Here is a 21,454-nt window from a genome sequence, read left to right on the forward strand (position 1 = left end):
TTCAACTTCTTAAAAGGATCTGTGGAGATTAAGTATGTCATTTACTGACAAGACTATGGATGAGCCATTAAACAAAATGTTTTCCTTTCTTGATTGTAATACATAATTCATTGAATTCCTTAGTAAACATAAACCCAATCATGTTTCTTGCTAAATTTGTCTTAGCCAAAAATCTTACAAGAACTGTTGTCAGTTACAAATCAAAATTATGAATCTTAATATAGTCATCCCATATCATTACTCTATACATTACTAAAATGTGTTGATAAATATAGAAGCCTCCAATTCGCTTCGATCTTATTTTAAAAATATTAAACAAGTGTTCAGTGTGAGATACTGCAAAGAGCTTTACTTCCCTCATGATGTCATAGTATCATCCTAATTTCATCCAAGACAAGGTCAGAATAAATATTTGGTAAAATCACATTACAATAGTGAGAAAATGATGGCTATCCATACATTAAACTTCCATTCATAGTATATGGATCAGTTTCTATAAAATATTTTAAAAATTTGCCAGTGTTTATGCCATCTGGACACTGCCTCCTTATATGCACATTCTGCTGTGGCACTCGTTTTGTAGACATCTTCCATGGACCAAATTGGGAAGGATTTACGAGGGAAAGATTTGTTTGATGTTGGTAATTGTTCCTGCCATACAACATAATATCCTGAATCCTACAGGCAACGCACCCCTATGCCTGGAGAAATACATACGATGAGCTCATAAGCTATAGGTTCTTACCTTTATTGAATTTCATTCATGTGACACATGAACCCAAAGACACTCATAGGTATAACCATATTCCAAGTCAGTCGGGCATAAAAATTATCATGAACTTTTTAATCACACAGTAAAATGCTCTCACATAATTACATAGACAGCCATCTTAACAAGAAGCAAAATCACAGATTACTAATATTACTTTCCTACTCAATCAACCCAAAATCCCAATGAACATATCCAAAATGTGGCATCTAAAAAGGTGACAATTTTTATATGAGGTATGCAATGATGAGCAGGACTTGAGTAGCTCCTAACAAAAATGAATCTCTCTTTACATCCAGGGTAAGTCTCCTACATAAGATATTGAGAAGTTCCAAGTACATCCTCTTGCAGAAACCCTAAAGTGACAAGCAGGGATTCATGTAGCATACAAAAAAATTATCATCAAAGCATGCTCATTATTCAAGAAAGACAAAATGAAAAGAAAGAAAATAAATTATATTAATGTCCATGGATGACCAAACATAGGTCAATGGGACTCGAGCACTTCAATATAGACCAGAAAGTTATAGGAGGAGAAAATCATAGACAGGCCCAAAATGATAAAAAACGAAAACAAAAATACAGTATAATTGTGGACAACCAACACATGGTCAGGAAACCAATACGAACAGCCGAGTGGGGGGAACAAGATCCCCAACGAGCATGTGCTGAGTAGCGTAGGAAAGATAAGAGACAAGTCTCATCAAAATTCTCTGTTCACGCCTGAAAAGGAGGAGTGATTGGTGTCATCATAAATCGATATGAAAGTACAAATATAAGATCTAATAGTGCTCATGTCTAAGGCTAGGAGACTGAGCTGTGGGATGATAAGAGGAAGCAAGGCACAAACTCTAGAATCACACCTAACATTTCAAGCCTTAAAAAACCTAAAATGCATTTTAATACAATTAAAAAGTTGATATTTGGGACATGGTAAACCAGAATTGAATTGTAGTCAAGATATAATGCTTTTATTATATTTTGTTAATATGATTGGATCTAACTATGTATTAATTGTTTGTCACCTTTCGAGTAGATACAAAAGTTGATTGATGGATGATTATGTTCTCATGGCAACGATCAAGTCTTTTAAATGGCCTTAGCATAGTCAAATAAAGGAGTCAGATCCTTAGCTTACCATCTCTCATCTACTTCTCTAATAACTTCATCTATGAAAAAAGATATACTTTCACTCGTTTGTTTGGCATGCAATATCATCTCTAACATTAATTCAAGTATTAGTTTTATCAGATAGAAGAGAAAACATTTGCCATCATATGGTCCATTGTTGTCATACGGTCCACAGTCATCATATGGTCAAACTTCATGCTCCTCATGCAACCTTCCTCATCCTACTCTGTCATATGCCCAACATTAACTTGTCACCATTGTACAGTCTGTCCAAAAAAGGGTTTTCTGTTGATGCATGTAGCTAGGTCGGAGCCCTTCTAGGGTCGACCTAGCACACCTAGCGTGTGTATGGCCCTGCCAGCCGTAGAAGGCTTAAATAATTTCTGTTTAAACATGACCTATCCATATTGGCGCCAACCTTAAGTGTTGTATTGTCGTTGTAAAGCCGACCTAAGGTAAATTGGAAGGCTAGAGTTTCACACATATGTAACGACAATCTCATTGTTCAAAAACACACAACGAATTATCTCCTTCATTCAGTAGACTGTTCTCTGAGTCAGCGAACTACAACTTAAGGAAAGCGAACTGATTTCCAGTGATAGCGATCATCACTGGAAGGACAGTGATCATCATCTGAAGGACAACGATCATCATCTGAGTGACAGCGATCATCATTTGTGTGACAGCGAACTATTCTTGAAGACAGCAAACCTCAATCAGCAATCTTCATCTCTGTGACTGCAACCCTGTTTGTGACAGCAACATCCTATGTATTGCAGATAAGTTCATTATACTACCGTGCATAGTTTGCCGATTGCTTCAAGTGTTGAAGCTCATTGTAAAGATACATTTGATTATTGCTTAATAAGATCTGAGAGTTATAGCTGGGTTTTTAACCTCCAAGAGGGAGGTTTTCCCAGGGTATTCTTGGTGTTTCTTGTGCACATTAACTTACTTTCTGTTCTTGCTAGTTAATTTGCTACAGTCTGATCTAAAATTTAAAATTTTCTTCATCACAAAACCCTCCAATTTGCTTTCTTCATCGTACAACTTCTTCAAATACTCGTCATCTTACAACTACTCCAATTTATGTCATACAAACTGCTTCTCATGATGTAAAATCTATTCATCTCCTTTCCTTTATTGTTGTTGTACGATCATTATGGGCTAGTTGTGTTGTACAACCTTCAGTTATTTTCACTCCTACTATATGGCCTAATTTTCTCTCTTCCTTGATGTTATGTAATGTTTGTCATGCCTTGTTGAAGTAATAGAACATGCTCCTTCACCTTCTATTGCACAGTCTACTGCATAGCTACCGACCAATCCTTGTCTCTGTATCCTATGGAAATAATTACTGACTCTTCTGCTACATTTGTTCACCCTTATACAGTTGGTTCTTCCTCAAAACATGACTTTGATAATAGCAAGTCCTTCCAATAAGCTAGAAAATTTGGTTAAAGTACATTAATGGCATATAAGTATATTGAACAAAATTTTCTTTTTGAGTATAATATTGTGGGGCCTATAGTCCTGTCTAGGCTTAGTGATCAATTGGGTGAAGCCCTTTCATAGTCCAGTATACTGTCAAATGGGGTTCCTTGTTTGTTTGGTCCTCAACCCTAATTCATTAAATTGTATGGCCCTTGGCAAAGGCATTCTCCTTACATTGGCATGCATAATGGATATGTTAGTTCTAATTATACTGCTCATGTACTTCGGGTTTTCTCCATTGTTTTTCCTTTCTACTTCCAGCTGAAACAAGCATTGCAGATTTCTGCTCATCTTTCATTGTGGAACATTCACTAGCTGTGGACAAATCAGATTACAATAAAGCTATTATGGCTGCTACTGAGAAACATCAGCAACCAAGCTCTCCTTCATTTACAACGCCATCACAAGTTTGGATAGTCTTACCAAATGTTACTTTATGCTTGTTTTATATGTGGTATAAAGACAACTTTTTCTTTTGGAGGGGATTATGTAGACAGCATGCGATGCCTTTATTATGTTTTGTTAATATGGTTGCATCCTTCAATGTATTAATTGTTTGTCATCTTTCGGGTAGTTATAGGAGTCAGTTGTGGCAATAGTCGAATCTATTAAGTGGCCCTAGTGTAATCTAGGAAGGAGTCAGATCTTTGACAAATCATCTCTAGTCTGCCTGTGTAATAACTCCATGTGTCAAGAAGGATATATTTTTACTCCTTTGTCCAGTATGACTTGTTATCTCTCTCATTGATTCAAGTATTTGTTTTATCAAATAGAAGAGAAAACAAGATTAATATATTCTTATCTTGCAACAAGTACCAAGCATATATAAATAGATCCATAATGCATGGGATCAACACATTAATATATATGCAGAAACAATTTATGCATACTTTATTTTTATGGCATTTGCCAAACAGCCTGTGTTGTATTAAAGCTAAACAAAATTATCATGAAACCTTCTGACAATGAGGAGAATACAAGAAAGGTTTACTACAAGAGGAATTTAGAGCAATGCATAAAACTACTTTATGACCTCACAATTTGCTTAAGTACGTTCTATGCTAGAATATATGATATTAATAGGATTTAAATTTGCACATTTTGATGATACTTTTGCCAACCATTTCATTGACAAGAGAAAAATAAAGGCAATAAATTGAGTCCTCAATACTAACCATAATTTGGAACCAATGATTCGGGAGGAACAAGTCCACCACAGCTTATGCACAGATTCTGCAACCAAAGTGAAATCATTCGACATTCTTAAGTTTTCAATATGAATAAAAGAATAAAATTTGGTCTCCAAAAATATATTTATTCTAAGCTTGCTTTCACTGGTTCCATGTAACATCATATCAACTTGCATATCCCATTTTCTTATTAAACTTCAAAAATAGGGAATTTGAGATTAATGGCTGCAAAGTTATCATCTCACAACAGAAAACTTGGTTCAAGTTCAGACCATAAATTGTATCATTCACACTCTTTGACTAAAAAAATCTCTTCACAATTTTTTGTTGGTTTCATTCAGCATCATAATGGCTTGCATATCCAGTTTTGTTATTTAATGTCAAATTTATGGATCCCAAGATCTGTGGGAGCCTCATTCAAAGATTATTCACAAGCAGAGACCAAAACATGCACCAATCACATTCTTTAACCTTTACATAACCAATTATAGGATGTTGTGAAAGGATTTGAATTAAACGAATAAGAATGATTTTAGACAAAAAGGCACTAACTTCCCGTAGCCTTAAAGTAACAAATCTTTCAAAGATTTACATGGATGCTTCAAAGATATGGTGGTTGAATAATAGAACAAAAAGAATGAAATATGAGAAATCTGTGGCATATGACTATACATCATTAGCACTCATACAATATGAAGGACAAATGGAAATAGTAGCACCCAAATGAAGAACAGCCTTTATCACAAAGGAAGCAAGCATATCAATGCTACATGTATAAAAGGACGAATGTCAACTTCAAATCATGTTTATCAAAAAATGGTAAGTTTCAAAGAATTTTCAATAATAATATGGTGTTTACTCTTTCCACAAAATACATAAACTGTTGATGTTGTAGCTATGGTCGGATCCTTCTATGCGCCGACATAGCTTACATAATTGTCTCATTGGCCTAAAGGCCTTAGACAACTATAGGTCCAAGTTATGATCTCATATATTCACCGATATGTTAAACTGCTTTTGAAAATTGTAATTGATATCTTATCTGACCGACCCTATACATGTCCGCCAATTCTTGTAAAATGTAAATTGATTTGAGGAGCCGACTTCTTGTGAAGAGGTGTCTCCCCCATATATATATGAAGTGCAAGATTCATTCCTAGGATCATCAATCAGAGAATTACAACTCTCATCAGCAGAGCGAACTTCATCTGCGAATCATTCCTTGATCAGCAAATTTCCTTCTTGGCTAGCGAACTCAGTCTAGCACACAGCAAAGCCATTATTTGATATAGTGAACTTCATCAGCGAATCATTCCTTGATCAGCAAATTTCCATCTTGGCTAGCGAACTCAATCTAAAACACAGCAAAGCCATTATTTGATATAGCGAACTCAATCTAAAACACAGCAAAGCCATTATTTGATATAGCGAACTCATTCTTGGAGAACGAATGTTCACAGCAGATCAGATCAGCACCTTCTGCATTCGGATGCCCTAGTGCTGTTAGGATTTCATGTGCAGCTGTGTATGACCTATTTATACAGCTTCAAGAAGTGAAGCGCATTTGTGTAAAGTGATACTTATACTTATTTACCTAATACAATCAGAGATTTCATTGCTGGGTTTTTCACCTTCAAGAGGAAGGTTTTCCCAGGATATTCTGGTGTTCTTCTTGTTCTCTGTGTTAATTCGGTTAATTGCTATCAATCTGATCTAAAAAAAACAACATAAACAACATAAATCCACTAAGTTAATCTATCCATGACAACATAAATGCAATCTTTCTACTATATCTTGGGAAGGCTTATTGTGAAATCCTTGGATATACTTTCTCATTCTGATTTGGGATAGGCAAGGGCTGAAGCAAACCTATTGGAAAAACATTTTATGCTTTATTTTGCTAACAAGTCAAGCATTATCTATCTCTAAGGAAGTTTCTTTGAGGCCCTTCCATGAGAACCTTTCCCTAATTTGTTTGTACATCTTTCAAAATCCTGGGTGACCTACTAGCAATGCATCACAAAAAGCCCTTAAAATTCTCTCTGTGTATGTGATGTCCCCAAACAAGACTCCGTCTAGTATTGTTAATATTGTTGGAAATGTTGTCATTGATGTCAAATAAATCAATATTAAGAGATTGTTTGAAGAAGATATTTTTGATATTGGGCTAAAGCTAAAGATCATCAATCGTATGTCTCAAACCATTACAAAGAGTGACACATGATTAAGAATAAATTAATAAGCAAGTGAGATAAACAATGTTGTTGACAACACAAGAACCATAGACAAGGCAGCAACTTCAGGAAGAAATACAGAGTCTTAGACCAACAATTGAAGGATAAACCTTTGACAAATGACAGTGACTATATATGTGATGTGTGACAGTGATTGAAATATTCTATAGAAGTCAAAGCAATTATTGTATTATGAAGACCAGAAAATAAAAGACAATATTATCACAGAAACAGCATTTCTCAATAATCAGATTATCCACATAAATATGAGAGAAGCATAATGACCAAAAAGAAAACTATGATTTCATATGCCCAGGACAATGTATGTATGTGTGTATGCATGTATGTATGTATGTATGTATGGGTGTGTGTGTATATATATATATATATATATATATATATATATATATATATATATATATATATATATATATATATATATATATATATATATGTCTATGTGTGTGTATATATGAATATATACTGTCAAAACTTAGCCCAGGCATGAAAAATAGCTAACTTCTCATTGTATGTATATATGAATATATGTATATATGCCAAATTTTCCACAAACAAAATACTGTCAAAACTTAGCCAAGGCATGAAAAATAGCTAACATCTCTTTGTCATAGAGAGAATCTTTTTTCTAATTCTTTCAATTTTCTGCTTTCAAATACCACAAGATGTCCTTTATACACCAAGACAATGTCAATTCCCTCATCTAAAGCATCACATTCTACAACAAATAATTGTGAAAAATCTAGGATAACATGAATAGGGCATGAACTCATTACCTCCTTAACTTTATCAAAAAATATCTTGAGTTGTTATAGTTAATTTTGTAACATCGGTCGTGCTATTTCATGCTACCGATATATATTAATTTGATTACATATACTAATATGTTAAACTGTAGTATATACATTAACAAATGATAAATAAAACCAAAGTTAACTTATTGCATTTGACCAACGGTTACACCGTTCATGGTATCGGGTGGTAAAGCGATTCTCAAACAAGTCGCACTCCTTCTGATCGGGTAAGTAAACAGTGATTAGTTTATGTGCTATGGTGAGAGGTACATAGGGAAGAGATGTGTCTCCCCACGTGGGAAGACATATCTCTTCACTACGTAACCCCTCATCCACTTATATAACATGCTTACATTGAGGAGGATGCATACACCGAAATTGATAAGTGTGGTGCATCTTTAAAATCACACTATAGCATATAAAAATACAACTTTCAGATCATATCTCCATCTCTTCTATTTTGATCACAGAATTTTGAAAGAACTTAACATGGTATCAGAGCGAAGTTAAGGAAGACCATATTAAAATTCTGTAACGATCTCATAGACTTTCACCAGGCTCTTACTAGATCACATTCCTATAAATCCTAATGGCAACCGGAGTTAGGTTTGAAGATAGATTAGATGGAGCATCAAATTTTGTATCTTGGAAATTCAGGATCATGCTTGTTTTGAAAGAAAATTAAATTGAATCCCATGTCAAAAGTGAAATTCCTGAACCCTCTGATGATACAGAGAAAATTCAGTGGAGCAAGGACAGTGAGAAGGCCCTTAAGATAATTGTGGATTCAACGAGAGACCACATTGTGCCAGTTATTTCTAAATATGAGACGGCCTTTCAGATGTTCAAAGAACTAGCTGACATTTATGAAATCAACAACACTAGCACGGCTCTCACCCTAACGAATCAACTACAGCATATAAAGATGAATAAAGGAGAAACAGTTACATCCTATTTCTTGAGGATCACTGAGCTTAGGGATCAACTATCCACTATTGGACATCTAGCAGACAACAAAGAACATGCTATGATGGCCCTAAATGGACTTCCTACCTCATGGGAATCGTTCATTCAAGGAATCAGTGCTCATTCTAAATTTCCTAAGTTTGATAGATTGAAAACCGATTGCATTCAAGAGGAATCTCGGCTTGTCACAAGAGGAATAAAACAAAACAATGGTAATGAAGACATTCAAGTTCTAAACTCTAATTCCCACAAGAAAGGAAAGAAGAAGAACTTTAAGAGAAAAAGGGACAACAGCTCAAATGGGAAGAGGTCTTCAAAGAAGAAGAGAGACATTTCTGAAGTACAATGTTTCAGATGTGACCAATATGGGCACTATGCAATGAAGTGCCCAGACAGGATCAATCAACAAGCTTCAATGGCAAAAATTAAGAAAGGGAGTAATTCCGAGAAGCTAGTCTTCTACTCAGCCCTCTCTAGTCAAGTCACCTCCAGTTTAAACACATGGGTGATTGACAGCGGAGCATCTCTACACATCACTGCATTTCGTGAGCACCTAGATACACTTGTGGAAAATTCAAATGAAGAAGTGACAATTCGTGATGACTCAAATTATCCAGTTATGGGAATAGGAACTTGCAATATCAACCTAAAGTCAAGCATATCCCTATAGCTGACTAGAGTTCTATTTGTACCTGGTATAAAGAGAAACCTTGTCTCAGTTTTTGCACTTGAAGCTAAGGGTTACAGATTAACCTTTATGGAAGGAAAGGTACTTGCTTGGCCAAAGAACTCCACCATCAAGAAATCCCACACCATTGGAGTAACACAAGGGAGCCTCTACAAACTTTGCACCACTCCACCTCTAGCCTTGATTCATGAGACTCCAAATTCAAATGAACTTTGGCACAGAAGATTAGGACACCTTCACTTCCATGCCCTACCCACAATAGAGAAGATGGTGATCGGCTTACCCAAGCTAAGTCAAAAATCTAAAGGAGCCTCCAAGTGTGTGCCTTGGGAAAGAATACTAAAGGGTCTTTTAATTCTAGCAACAGTAAATCCAAAAATCTATTAGAATTAGTTCATTCTCATTTATGTGGACCCATGTTACTCTCATTAGGGGGATTTTTATATTATGTAATATTTGTAGATGATTATTCTAGGAAGACCTGGATATATTTTCTGAGGTACAAAAAGTCTAAAGAAATCCTTTCTAAATTTAAGGAATTCAAAGCTCTTGCAGAAAATGACAAGTAAGAACATCATAACCTTAAGAACAAACAATGGGGGGGAATACACTTCTGATATGTTTAAAGATTATTGTATAAATGCTGGGATTAACAGGGAGTTAACTGTACCATATAACCCACAACAAAATGGGGTAGCTGAAAGAAAGAATAGGACTATAGTAGAAGCTGCTAGGGCTATGTTGTTTGACCAAAATATAGAAACCTCATTTTGGGCTGAAGCATCTAGGAAAACTGTGTACATTCAAAATAGATGTCCTCATTCTCTTCTTGACAATAAAACTCCTGAAGAAGCCTTTACTGGTAACAAACCTGGCATAAGTCATTTCCGGATCTTTGGGTGTCCAGTCTATATTCATGTCCCCAAAGAAAAGAGGTCAAAGTTAGAACCTTCTGGAAAGAAAGGAGTATTTGTTGGGTACAGTGAAACCTCTAAAGCCTACAGAATATGCATACCTATTCAAAGACAAATTGAACTAAGCAGAGATGTCATCTTTGAGGAAGACATAGCATTCAGGAGGTCCAAAAGTTCTAATGAATTAGAACACCAAGATCCTCCTACAAGCTTGGATGAGGATTCCACCCCTAAGATTCAGAGGGAGACCGCTGAAGATGCTGAGCATGAAGTTCAAGGCTTACCTTTAGAAGAACATTATCCTGAAACTAGGAAGAGACCACTTTGGGCTAAAAAGATGCTTCAAGAAGCTGAAAATTATGCTGCTCCAAAGGGGACCTTCAGAGAAAGTAAGAGACCTAACCTATTTTCCAGTTATACTGCCTTGATGAGTGAGATCATTGATGCAGAACATTCCTGTGTTGGAGATGCGCTCAAGCATCAAGTTTGGAAAGATGCTATGTCAGAAGAGTATCAGTCAATTCTGAAAAAATGATCTCTAGGATATTGTGCCTAGGCCTAAAGGCAAATCTGTGGTATCTTCTAAATGGCTCTTCAAAATCAAACATGCAACAGATGGCAGCATTGAGAAGCACAAAGCAAGGTTTGTTGCCAGAGGTTTCTCACAGAAAGAAGGTATTGACTATGAAAGACATTTGCTCCTATTTCCAGATACACTTTTGTCCAAGCAGTTTTGGCTATTGCAACATCTAAAGGATGGAAAGTCCATCAAATGGATGTCAAGACTGCTTTTCTGAATGGTAAGATTGAAGAAGAAGTTTATTTGGAGCAACCTGAAGGTTTTGTGATTCACAAGGCTGAATCACATGTCCACAGATTAAAGAAAGCTCTTTATGGACTGAAACAGGCCCCCAGAGCATGGTATGAAAGAATTGATCACTATCTCTTGGAATTAGGGTTTTCCAAGAATGAAGCAGATCCAAATCTCTACTACAAGGTAATCAATGGTGAATTATTAATTCTTATTCTTTATGTTGATGATCTACTAATCATAGGAGAGGATAATTGTATTTCTCGATGTAAGAAAGAATTAGCCTCTGAGTTTGATATGAAAGATTTAGGAATTCTTCACTACTTCCTTGGATTGGAAGTTTGGCCGCAGGCAGATAGTATAATCCTTAATCAAGGAAAATACACCATTGATATACTCAAGATATTTAGAATGTTGGATTGTAGATCCATGACCACACCTATGGAGACAAATCTACACAAGCTAAAGGAAACAGCTACAGAATCAGAGTTTGCAGATCCTACACTCTATAGACAGATTATTGGATCTCTGATGTATTTGGTAAACACAAGACTTGGTATATGTTATGCTATTAATGCACTAAGTCAGTTCATGTGTGAACCCAGGGAAATACATCTTGTTGCTGCAAAGCATATTCTGAGATATCTTCGAGGAACTATTGGTTTTCGTTTGAAATATAAACATGTAGAACTTGACCTACATGGATTCACTGATTCTGATTAGGCTGGAAGCATAGTTGACAGGAAAAGCACATCAGGATGTTGCTTCGGTTTAGAATTAGGAATGATCTCATGGATATGTAGTAAACAGTCTTCAGTTGCTCAGAGTTCTACACAAGCTGAATACATTGCAGCCTCCATGGGAGCAAGAGAAGTTGTATGGCTCCGGAAATTGCTTGTAGGACTGTTTGTTCAGCCCTTAAATCCTACTGTCATCTATAGTGACAATCAGAGTTGCATCAAGCTTTCAATGAACCCAATATTTCATGAAAGGTCTAAACACATTGAGATTCCTTATCACTATGTTCGAGATATGGTGGAAAGGAATGTGATCCGACTGAATTATATTAGTACAGGTGATCAGATTGTAGACATTCTTACCAAGCCTCTCTCCAGGATCAAGATTGAACACTTTAGAGATAAACTTGGTATGGTTGAAAATGTTATTTAATTTTGAGATAGAGTCTCATTTATTCTGATATACTAATATATTTAAAGATGTTTAGTGTGTAAACTCTTTTATTTGTCATGTGTGCGACTCCATGACTGCATGGGCCTTCTGTGAACATTATTGAAGGGTGACGACTTTTCAATAATGAACACTTGTTTCAAATTGATATTGTAAGGTGATGATTTTACAATTATCAATTTAACTATCTTGATGGATATCATGTGACTTGATATCTGTGGACATGTCATGATAGTATATAGATCTTCATGGTGAATATTATGAACATAATATTCGTGGACATGCCATGAAATCATTATCAGTATGGTAGGCATCATGTGACTTGATGCCAGTGCACATACCTTACTTGATAACTATGAGTTATGGTGAGTATCATGAGACTTGATATTCATTGTTGAACCATATCTCTGAATATCACTATGGTGTGATATCTCTTCTCTTCACAATCAATGGATGAATTGTGATCTTTCTCTAGACATGAAATGTGTCCTCCCTAGTTAAGAGGGAGTGTTAATTTTGTAAAATCAGTCGTGCTATTTCATGCTACCGATATATATTAATTTGATTACATATACTAATATGTTAAACTGTAGTATATACGTTAACAAATGATAAATAAAACCAAAGTTAACTTATCGCATTTGACCAACGGTTACACCGTTCATGGTATCGGGTGGTAAAGCAATTTTCAAACAAGTTGCACTCCTTCCGATCGGGTAAGTAAACAATGATTAGTTTATGTGTTTTGGTGAGAGGTACGTAGGGAAGAGATGTGTCTTCCCACGTGGGAAGACATATCTCTTCACTACGTAACCCCTCATCCACTTATATAACATGCTTACATTGAGGAGGATGCATACACCGAAATTGATAAGTGTGGTGCATCTTTAAAATCACACTATAGCAGATAAAAATACAACTTTCAGATCATATCTCCATCTCTTCTATTTTGATCACAGAATTTTGAAAGAACTTAACAGTTATGTCCATGCGAAAGCTCCATTCATTGTCATATCAATTAAGACTGCAAATAGCTGTGATAAGCCCTTAAAAAATCTCCTATTATAGCTACAAAGGCCAAATAATCCCCTCAGCTATATCAATGTGGTAGGATGAAGCCATTTCAAGATGGCTTGGATTTTCTATCAGTCCACTCAAACATGTTGAGCACCAAAGGCATGGCCTACGTAAAGGATCTCTATCACCCCAAAGTTACATTTTAATTCCTTTGCATAGAGGGTTTGTTGTTATAATATTCCAAGGATGATATCTAGACACTTCAAATGATTTTCCCAAGTCTTGTTAAAAATCAAAATGTCATCAAAGAAAACCAACACAAATTTTCTTAATTTATTGCTGAAACTATGGCTCATGCAGGATTGGAAAGTAGTTGGTGTCTTTTTTAAGCCAAAAGACATGACTAATAATTCAAAATGCCCAAAGCGACAATTGAGAGTTGTTTTATGCACATCCTCATCCCTAGCATTGATCTAATGGTAGCCCAATCAATCTTCAAAAAATACAACAGCTCCATGCTATTCATCAATTAGCCCATCAATCTTGAGAACAGGATACTTTTTTTTAGTATGTTCCACGGGGAAGCAATCCACTGCTTTGGTACCCCTGTGCCCCTACCAGGGACAAAACAAGGATGCATCCGCTGCTTTGGTACCCCTGTGCCCCTACCAGGGACAAAAAGGGGACGCAGGAATGATTTTTTCCCATACCCTGCCCATTCCCTGTCATGAGAGGGGACATTTCTTGTCAGACCTGCCCTACCATTTTGGCATTGGAAATAAATGTCTAGGGGATTTCAATGCATATTGAAATAAACTAAATCAGACCTGCCCGACCATTTTGGCCTTAGATCAAAGCACAAAAATGAACTCAGCTCTTCTCACAATGCATTGCAGCTACAAGATCCCCAGACTCCTGAGTATCGTCAGACTCCAGCCTTTCGTTGGGATGTCAATCTTGAAGATGATATGCAGGTTGAGGAGCAGACACCTCCAAAATCGGTTGGGGTTCCAAGTTGAGGCAGCCCCTTAGAGTGACAGCAACTTAGACAGAGACTCAAGCTCTGGCCTTGATTTAGACTCTTAGACTTAGACCTACCATGTGCTGATTATGGACAGCCATATAGTTTTTTAGTTCTATCTTGACATTATTATGGAAAGCTAATTATGGACTTCTATATTTTTTGTTTACAGTTTATGTCATTTCATAGTTATGGTTGTTTAATATTTATGTCTATTATGGATGTTTATGACATATGTTTACTGATATTTGATAATGATGAAAGAAAGCATTTGAATTTTGGTAAAATGTTTGCCGATTCTCATGTGAGATCTCAATTCAAGTCTACTGGTATTTATTAATGTCTATGATGAATGATTTATCATTGTTATGATATGCATATTTGAAATTTTTCTGTATTTTTAAAAATCCCCCTATTTTTTTAATAGTTGTCCCCTCGAAAATGGCCCAAAAGTACCCCCATACCGGAAACAGGTCCCCTGCCATCCCCGTCTCCAAAACTCCATGGAACATAGGTTTTTTATAGTCCTCTTCTTCAAAGCTCTATAACCAATACACATCCACATTGTGCCATCCTTTTTCATCACAAGAACCGTATATGAGGTAAACGGGCTAAAACTAGGTCTAATGTGATCCATCTCAAAGAGCTCTTTGATGGCTTTTTTCTATCTTCTTTGTACATCTTGGGTGGCTGCAAGGAGTGGTCATGACAAGCTTAGAGCTTGGCTTCAACTCTATAGTATATTGGAATCCTTTGTCAAGTGGTAGTCTTGGAGGCAAATCACTAAACACCACATGATGCTTATTCAAAAAATTTTGAATATCTAAATGATAACTGCATTTCTTACCCATGAATAAATTTGTAGGCATGATTATACAATTTAATTCACAAGCAACTTGTCCTTTGTAGAATGTCTTCCATTCTTTTAGTAGTTACCACCTGTGTTGCTCCACTAGAAATTCCTCTAAGCACCACATCTTTACCTTCAGATTTAAGCTTCAGCTCCATGGACTAATAGTTCTATGAAAACTCAACAAGTGAGTCCAACCATTGGGCACCCAAAACCATGTGCCAACGTCTCCTAACCCCACAATATAGAAATCATCACATTGCTTATGATCTCCCATGGTTAAGTTGAGTTGCCACATTATTTTGGTACACATGAAATTGTAAATCCATCAATAATAATGGCATTGAATACTTAAAAATTTCAATTTTCAGATCTCTCTGAACCAACAAACCTTCATTAATGAAATTGTGTGTGGCCAAACTATGAATAATTTTTGGGTGCTCCTAAAAGAGTTACATTTGTGTTCTTTGTGCTTTTATCCTCCATGTTTTCAAGTGCATGTTCCTCTATGGCCGATTGTGCTTCAAGTTCTTCCAGATTTAAATCATCATCAAATATTACTTTTATATAATGGACTTGGTAGCAACGCATTTGTGACTTGGATCCCATGGCTCTTTCCAAGAAAAACATAGCTTCTTCCTTCTGAGTTCATTTATGTTGTAGTCATTTGTCCTCTTGAACACGGTGGTGGAGGTGTGATCTTATATGGATGTAAGTAAGATCTCCCTTTATGAAAAATTTCTTTATTTTGCACAAAGGTGGGTGCCTTTGATTGAAATAGAAATTTTCCCTTAAGCACAAATGGCTCAAGTGTTGAAGCTGCTTTGATTGCTTCTTGTAAAGAAATGGGTGCAAAAGCCTTTCAAATACCTTTGAGGGGTTCCAACAAACCTTCAATAAATCGAAAAGTGTTTTTTTTAGATATGTTAGGAGACATCACTACAACCCAGTACAATTCAGCAACATAAGGATCCACAGAGTGTTGTTGTCTAAACCTGCAAGTTCTCTAAATTACTAATCCTCATCCTTCCAATCTAAGAGTTCCAGAATTCTTTGATTGAACCATCAAATGTTTGTAAAAGGCTATGTCCATCTGTGACCAAACCATGGTGCCACCAACCATAAGCAACACCTTCACAATGCAATGTAGCAAACTAAATGGCATCTTCCTCTTCCCTAGGACTCGGAGTTAATAAGGAAAAATGAATACGTTAATAATTTTTGCAACCAAGCTCTAGTAGAAATCTTGTTGCTACCATCAAAGGTGGAAGTAATCAACTTAACTCTTTTCGTTTGCAGCATTTTCTTTCAATTTTTATTGCCATCTAGGGTTCTTTTAGAAGTTCTCTTAGCCAGGATGTATAGGTAACTAGCAAAAGGCATCACAGTTTTTAAGGCTTTAGATTGACTAAAGTACTCCTCAAAATCTATGCCGACTTCTTCTATGGGGGAGTCTTGAGCACTTGTTTGTCATCTACCTCTTTCTACAAAAACACAGGTTTTGATGGCTTTACCATGACATTTCCTATAGGTCTATCATTTGCAGATGTCCTTCCTTCTCCCTGATATGTTTTAGTGGATTATGGATTTTTTTGGATTTCTATAGCATGCAGTAGTCGTCCCATTAGTTTATAAATGCATATTATCTTTGAAGCAACCTAATCAAGTTTTCACAAAGGAAGCCATATTTTTCTTCAATTGTTAACTTTATACGTTCTTCATCCCTCTTCTACCATATCCTCCTCTTTGTCTAGATCTCACATTTGCAACCTTTTTTTATCCCTTCTTTGATTTATGATCTCTCTTTCATTGTGATGCATTCGTCATTTGGTTTTTCATTTAGGCTAGCAAGATCAAAGCTTTGATACCACTGCAATGACCCTTAGCTAAATATTTATGTCAAAATACCCATACTTGAAATATTATAATGTCGATCAACCAAAATGATCAAATCTACAATATCCGTGACACAGATTTATATGGAATGCTCACATAAACTAGCCGGAACAAAGTATGTCATTCAATGATTATGAAGATATATTCCTTCAAATGCCCATTGTTAACAAAGATTACAATGATGACAAATATATTTAGAGATTACTCTAAATGCTGAAATCTTCCTAACTATTAAAGTCTCCAACTTGAAGCACAGATGCAACCTCCATGTAAAGATGCCTTCAGGAATCTAAAGGGGTTTAATCCTCCAAACTCTAAGAAATCAATAGGGTTTTGTCCATTAATCTCTAGAACCTAAGGGTTTCTATTCTCAGGTCCAACAAGTAAACACAAGCTCTTGACTTTGCAATGTGAGATATGTTGATGTGATGTCAAAAGATGATCCAAAATAACAAAGTTGTCAACCTTATATAGAGGTTGAAAGGCCTAGCATGGGCCCAAAGTTCCCTGCCATTTTAGCGCATTCAAATTTGAACCCATTAATGTCATTCCTAGTTAGTCGTGACAATGGATGATGCCCTTTGTTAAAATGGCAAGGTTCCATGAAAGTGCAAATGGTGCAATGGTTGGAGGCACTGAGGATCAAGGAGCTAGCAATACTGAGTGCATGAGGAAGCGAAAGCTTGCAGGTCTGCCAACAGCAAGGGAGCAGGAGGCCAAGGCTTGGAGTTTTGGGGTCTCTGATACTGGTGGAGAAGTGGGGAATGGCAGATCACTATGGCAGTATGAGAAAGTCCAAATCCCAACCAAGGCTGGAAAGTGACTCATCTTCATACTCAAGATAAGGGACATTACACTTGCTCGGTTAATACTCAACATCTCTTATAACATGTTACCCCTGCTGCTTGGCAGTATTGCAGAATTAAAATGATATATCTCCCAAGCTTCAAAGAAGCCAACTTGCCAATTGCACATTAAATATATCCATCCAGATTATTGTTTCCCTTACTTTGTCAACCTGTATCTTTCAAACAACTCCATTCTTGCAAATTTGCTGATTCTGCCAATACATATTCTTAAACTTTTCTCATCATTTGGTTCTCACAATTTCTTAGACAAGTGTGGTTGCATGCTACTTCCATTCTTCCAAATCTGTATCTGATACCTGTTGTGCAAAATTAGTATGAAACAGAAGTTACAGAACAAACAAATTTGTCATAAACAGTTACAACATACTCAAAAGATTTTATTTCCCCTCCAACACAAAAATTGCATTAGGTATAACTTGTAATTCAGGATGCGACTAGCTGGACTGTCAGAGATGCATCACAAAATGCAGTGCAGAATCAGTCTCATCCAAGATTTTCGTTTGATAATTCCCCAGTTATAACAACAAGCTGCTTCAGCTTCGACATGAACTACTTTAACTACTTTACAAAATAATTATGGGGAAGATCACCTAGCTGTGAGGTTTTGTCCACATCCATTTCTAAAACACCGACCTAGAGTAGAAAAGTGTTGGTGTTCGAAATAAGCCACACCCGGACCGACGATGGACTGGTCCAAGACGGGCCAGTAGCTCAGTGGTAGAGCACTCCAACAGCATATGGAAGGTCCTAGGTTCGAGTCCTAGCTGGTCCATGTCTCAACATGGTATTAGAGCCAGGTCCATGCTAGGAGCCCCAAGCACACGAGAGGTGTGGCTTAAGGGGGGGTGTTTGTTTGCCCTCTCGGGTGAATAACTTAAAGCACACAGATTAAACACGTAATGCAGAGTAATAACGCAATAGATATCAGACAAGTATAAGAGATGTTATTCCATTCCTAATCGTTGTTTGTCACCAGTTACATTCGGAAGTATATAAAGATACCGAGGGGGTGCGAGCGCCAACCATCGCACCGCAACTGCCACCCCTCGGTTGCCAACTAACCAAGACAATTACAACTTAATTAACTAGTTTTATTTTCATGTACAATATTGCCGCCAACATCATCCCCCCCAAAAGAAAAGAAGTCGTCTCCGGACGACTTAATACAAAATAGAGATGACATTAAACAGAACTGCTGACGCCAGTCAAGCCCGGAACTTATACACCTGCTGCGTCCTCGCCTGAAAACCCTTTTCTGCTACCATCTGATGCTCAAGTGCGGATTTCACCATTATTGCTTCTTTTGACATCAAAGTCCTCCTGTGCCTAAACCAAAGTTGTCTGCAAAACACGCTTTTCAGTCTCAGCCTCCACCAACTGCTACTCAAATGATACTGTCTTCCCTAGCCAATTTGTCCTCGATAGCCACCCGCGCTGCCCTCTCGGCATCCAACTCCTAGGTACGCTGAGCTACGTCTCACGCTAGTACTGCCTCCAACCTGGTGGTCAGCTCCTCCCGAGCCCTCTCTGCATCCACCAAGGCAACCTCACGTCCAGCTGAGACATACTCCAAGTTCCTCAAAGCGTACCATTCCTACCTGGAGTTGGCCACAACCCGATGGCACAAAGGCTAGGAGACACCTCAAATCCTCCATCACACTCCCCAAAGGCTAATAACTAAACTGAATAACTCCCTAGTGTCATACAACTGCGCGGACCTGCAATGCCTTCCCTCAAACTCTGTTTGTTCCCAACCTCCAAATTCATCTCCCTCTACGGCTTATGGCTTCCCCACCAATGCTTAGCTGCAGGCTTCTTTCTCACAGTACGGACAACCACAACACTTACCGTGACATCTCTAATGCCCTTCGCCCAACTCCAACAAGTGTACTGTAGCTCAAAAATAAACTGGGGTCTCGGGCAGCACCCCTCGCGGGGTCCGAGGCAGCACACCGGCCCTACAACCTCTCCCCGTACGGACAACAACAGCACTGACACCTCCAATCGTACAGCCACCTTCTTGTGCGGTCAACACCCCTCCACCGTACAGTTGTGTTTGTTTGTGCGGTGCTGCATTTATGGTTGTGTTGCTGTGCGCCGCTCCTTTTTTTTCTCTTCGTCCGTTTTTTGTTTGGCGTGCGCTGCGTGTCTTTCTTCGTGCAAGGTTTTTATTTCTTTTCCTTTGCGTGTGCAGACTTATGCGAGGCTTATATGTGTGGGTGTCCACCCACGATTGGTGGTTCCACCGCCGGTGGTCCACCGCACGGTGGTCCCACCGCACGGTGGTTCCACCGTCGGTGGTCCTGCCGTCGGTGGTCCACTGCACGGTGGTCCCACCGTATGGTGGCCCCCACCATCGTGCACCTTCTTCTTTTTTTTTCTTTTTTTTTTCTTTTTTTTTCTCGTATTGTCGTCGTACGGACCGTACGGTTGTTTTTTAAAAATATATATATATTTTATATATTTTTTCCCAATCGTATGGACTCGTACGACCGTACGGTTTTTTTTTTTTGGTTTTTTTTTCCTCTTCCAATTTCCTAATTTAGTTGTCTAGAGAGTCTTCGGCTCAAGTCCCCTGTCTCTGGGATCGCCCTTCATCCTTCTCAGTTTTCCTCGCCCAAGAATCTCCCGCGTTGGTCCTGTGCCTCTCAAGTCGCCTGCCCGGCCTCTCGAGTCCCCTTCCATCCTATCGGGTTCCCCTCCGGACTCTCGGGTGTCCTTCCGACCTCTCAAGTCCCCTGCGCGCTTCTTGTGGTAGGGTTTCAATTTGGACCCGTTGGTGGGAAGTCTATTTTCGATGGCCATCCGAAGACCTGGAACCACAAATTCTACAGGGACCACAGTCTCCTTCCCGTACATAAGAAGAAAAAGAATAATAATAAAAATTTTGAAGGTTGCGGCCTTCCACACAGGGGTCCAATCGGTGCCGACACGAATGATCTTGGGATTATCTACGTCACCGCGGTTTGGGTCGTCTCCCTTCCAATATTCTCTGTATTCCGGCAGGTACACCTCCTTTGTTGCTTGCTCTAGTTCCTCTACTTCGAGCCTGTAGCTCTGGAACATTTCATAATCCTCCATCTGCCAATGGAAGAGCCCGTTCAATGACCCTGTCCCATCCTCGGAGCACTCTCCTAGTTTGAGAATCCCTTCGTCGTTGGGCTCCCTGCAGCCTCGTCCTTCGTTCCTCAGGTTGCCTTCTCCTTCACCCTCCGATTTCGAAGATGATGCCAGTTCCTCACTAACTAACTGTGTCCCGAGGTCTATGATAAACTTCCTCCCTCCATTCTCCGTAGACAGAGTGTTCTTCCAGTTGTGGGTGGCCTTGGCTGCCACCAGCCACCCTCTCCCTAAGATCGCATCATACCCTTTTTTCTTTAGTGGGATTACCACGAAGTCCAGTATGAAGGGTTGCGTCCCGATGGTAACTTGTTGGCCCATCAGTGTCTCGATGGGTTTGATTCCATGCTGATCTGTTCTGAGCAGATTGAATGTAGATGGCCAAGCGTCGGCTTCCCCAGCTTCTGCCAGGTTTCTTCTGGAAGAACATTCACTCCTGATCCACCATTGATGATGGTATCAGTTAGAATGGTGCCAAGGATAC

General features: G+C 38.1%; 1 protein-coding gene across 1 annotated transcript in view; it reads right to left on the bottom strand.

Moving 5' to 3' along the window:
* The window catches only part of LOC131048800 (uncharacterized), a 240,750-nt gene that overhangs the window by 187,650 nt on the left and 31,646 nt on the right, over nt 1–21,454 (bottom strand). The window contains exon 3 of the mRNA XM_057982872.2: nt 4,570–4,627. Within this exon, the coding sequence (XP_057838855.1) occupies nt 4,570–4,627 (58 nt within the window). The remainder of the gene's footprint in view (nt 1–4,569; nt 4,628–21,454) is intronic.

The sequence above is a fragment of the Cryptomeria japonica genome, chromosome 8, assembly GCF_030272615.1.
Source record: "Cryptomeria japonica chromosome 8, Sugi_1.0, whole genome shotgun sequence".
In the NCBI taxonomy this organism is placed as follows: Eukaryota; Viridiplantae; Streptophyta; class Pinopsida; order Cupressales; family Cupressaceae; genus Cryptomeria; species Cryptomeria japonica.